Source organism: Sceloporus undulatus, chromosome 1, assembly GCF_019175285.1.
Source record: "Sceloporus undulatus isolate JIND9_A2432 ecotype Alabama chromosome 1, SceUnd_v1.1, whole genome shotgun sequence".
Classification (NCBI taxonomy): domain Eukaryota; kingdom Metazoa; phylum Chordata; class Lepidosauria; order Squamata; family Phrynosomatidae; genus Sceloporus; species Sceloporus undulatus.
The window spans coordinates 249,836,150-249,839,153 of NC_056522.1; the positions used below are offsets into that span (position 1 = coordinate 249,836,150).

Below are 3,004 nucleotides of genomic sequence, written 5' to 3' on the forward strand. Positions count from 1 at the left end.
ATGGGACATCCTTTCTCTTCCATAGCAGAGCTTCCTTGAGGAAATGTATATTTCTTCTTCGTGGTCTCTGCGAATCATACAGATGGGTTTTACTGCGCCTGCGCAGTGCTGCTCGGAACCTACTGGAATCACTGGGCAGAGTTAACTCTGCAACATATTGAAACTTTTTGGCGGTAACCCCGCCCATCCGTTATGGGACATCCTTTCTCTTCCATAGCAGAGCTTCCTTGAGGAAATGTATATTTTCTTGTGATATATGGGAATCAGTTGCACATATCTTGCATAATTAAGTAAATCTTTTTGATTGGCAATAGTAGCAGTAATGAACTATGACTAGGAATCAGATCCAGTAGTAGAACATGTTCATCATATATAGTTTCTACTTAATGTATGAAAAAGAATGGTAATTAGTGGGGCTTTCTACACTGCCCTTTGGGACGTCCTCCGGACGTCCCATTTTAAAAAAGGGGCGTCTCTTTTAGACGCCCCTGGGCCTAGTACGGACTCCGTCCGTACAAGATGGCGGCGCCCCTTCTACATGGGCGCCGCCATCTTTACGTACTGGACGCACAGCGTCCAGACGTGTCGCGCCGCTTGTGACGTAGCGAGCGCGCCCCTGGCGCCTTGCTACGTCGCAAACGCGACGCTAAAAGAAGCTCCATTTTGGAGCTTCTTTTTTCGGTCCGCGCGGGAGTCGGGCCGTCTGAAGGCTCCGGCTCCCCCGCGGACCTACTGGCGGCGGCGGCAGACCGCCGCAAAGTGGCGGTCTGTGACACCTTTGATTTTTATTTGATTTTTTATTTTGCAAAAAGCAAACAAAAGAATGACATGGGTTTTTGGGGTTTTTTAAATTATAATTTTTAATTGTTTGATTGTTTAATTGTTTGATGTTTTATTTATACTGTTGGAATCTGCTTTGATTCCTTGTGAAAAAGCAGAATACTGTACAAATAAATATTATTATTGTTATTATTATTATTATTATTATTATTATTATTATTAGAAACATGGTGGTCCTCTGTGGCCCTCAAAATGCTGTTAGACTCTAGTACTCGTCAAACCCAGTCAGCATGGCCAGTTAAGGATGATGACAGTTGTAATATATATAACATACAGAGGGCCACATGGTCTCCATCCCAGTCGAGACCAAGTCAAACCATACTTCTCCATATTCTTACAATAGTCCTTTATAGTTGGAAGACTAGGTGTCTGAATAGGAAACTGTCTTGTTGTCTGAGTGGGTGACCATTCATGGATGTTCATAGTTCACCAGGTTCATCCAATTTTAGACACATGGAAAACTTCTCTACTCTCTGACCAGCATTAATGCACACCTCTCGTTCCTTCTGGCTGCTGTTCACATGCCAGAAAACCACTACAAACTCTGTGTCTGGATGGTCAAATACATAGAGTGAAGATGCCTGTGACAGCCTTTGTGACCATAATTGTCTTGGCTTTCTCCTCTTGCTGTATCATGTGATTGATTAGCTGGTTCTGTCTTCTTTTTCTAGGCACAGTCTTCCCAGACCCAGAAGGCTCAATTGCCCATTGTTAAGGCCAAAAAGAAGAAGGCAAAGGGGTTGTTTAGCTGATGCAGGTGACCCATTTCACAGCGAGAGGATATTGTTCCACCTTCATGGAGCATCTGTAAGAGAGCAACACATCTCACTTCACTGCACAGCTGTGCCAATGTTTTCATTTTACTGTTGGTTTTTTTTTAAAGGATGGGTGAGGAGTGTCCCAGCCTTCCCCACAGCTATCTCTTGCTCTATCTCTGCTTACAGTTTCCCTTTCTGCACAGATGCTACCCAGGAGGTTTGAAGGTGATAAATGAAGTAATAAGCAAGGGGAAGAAAATGGGTAGAGCATGGACAATGGGAGGCATCCCTAAGGTGGCAGTTAATTGGATTACCTATGCTTATCTCATTGACATAATCAATTCCTGCCTTGTTAATGTGTATAATAAAGACTTTGGCTATAAGAGATGGCTTCTCAGTGCACTGTCTTCTACATACGCACTACATAGACATCTGCCAGCAATTCTATATCCCAGCTTCCTTTTTATGTTTCTTGGTGGAAGAAAAAGAAATTCAAAAATGTTTGGAGAATGCCTATCAAAATTCAGCACAGAATAGGGTTGTGTTGGCCTGCTCTGTAGTCGCACAGTCCCCAGGGCTCTTCAATCCCCCTTTACCCAGCACATATTTCCTCTCTTTTTTGCACTATTTCTGAACTGTTCTTCACAAAGTATTTTGCAAAGAAATGAAGATAGACTGGGCTGATCCAAAAAGATCCATAGAAAGTATAATTTATCTGAGACTTAGAGTTTATTTGTCATACTCTAAATGTCTAGTTCTCAGGCCTCAGTCTTTGCCAATTACATTTCTCCTGTCCATCCAGCTGGTAGGATCTGTTGTTTTATTTGTACTTCTCCACACAGACATCCTAAGATATATTGGTGCCAAAGTACACATACTTTTGATGATGAGAGAGAAAATAAATCAAATGCTTTGCTGATGCTTGTTTTGTTTTGCTGTTTTTATCCCGACTCTTTATAGGTATTTACAGGTATTATAGATATGGAGAACATTTGACTACCTGACTCCACCATCTAAGCCTAGCAACAGTTCACGAGGATGTATCTGTGCTGTCTACTTTACGATTGCATAAGCAGCAAAGTAGGCTGCCACAGTAGAAGGCTTTTAAGCTATGTTTTGTTCTTATGGTCACAGATTTGTGCATGGCTATGCTATTAGCCACCTTCCTAAACCCACATCTCTTTACTGTGTATATGCCAAGTCAAGTAGAGTTATCTCCCTGCCCTGAGTTTCATTCCAGTCAGTTGTCGCAGCTTCCATTTTTTTCTAGTGCACATTTTATCATTTGGTCCATTGTGGACTCCTCAGCTTCACAGGTCTTGGAAATGTTTATATTCATGATTAAGAAAATAAAACCAAGTGGGCAGCATCCAGTGGTCACTTTGCTGTGACTGCAGAGAAAACAT

General features: G+C 42.1%; 1 protein-coding gene across 2 annotated transcripts in view; it reads left to right on the forward strand.

The window, feature by feature from the left end:
* NHEJ1 (non-homologous end joining factor 1) overlaps window positions 1-1,728 on the forward strand; it is a 138,076-nt gene extending 136,348 nt beyond the window's left edge. Inside the window, exon 7 of one of the 2 annotated variants that reach the window (XM_042444974.1) lies at window positions 1,512-1,728. In XM_042444974.1, the coding sequence (XP_042300908.1) occupies window positions 1,512-1,592 (81 nt within the window). In that variant the 3' untranslated portion in view covers window positions 1,593-1,728. The remainder of the gene's footprint in view (window positions 1-1,511) is intronic. The other variant, XM_042444982.1, reaches the window with a different exon arrangement.
* The last annotated feature ends 1,276 nt before the right edge of the window (window positions 1,729-3,004 follow it).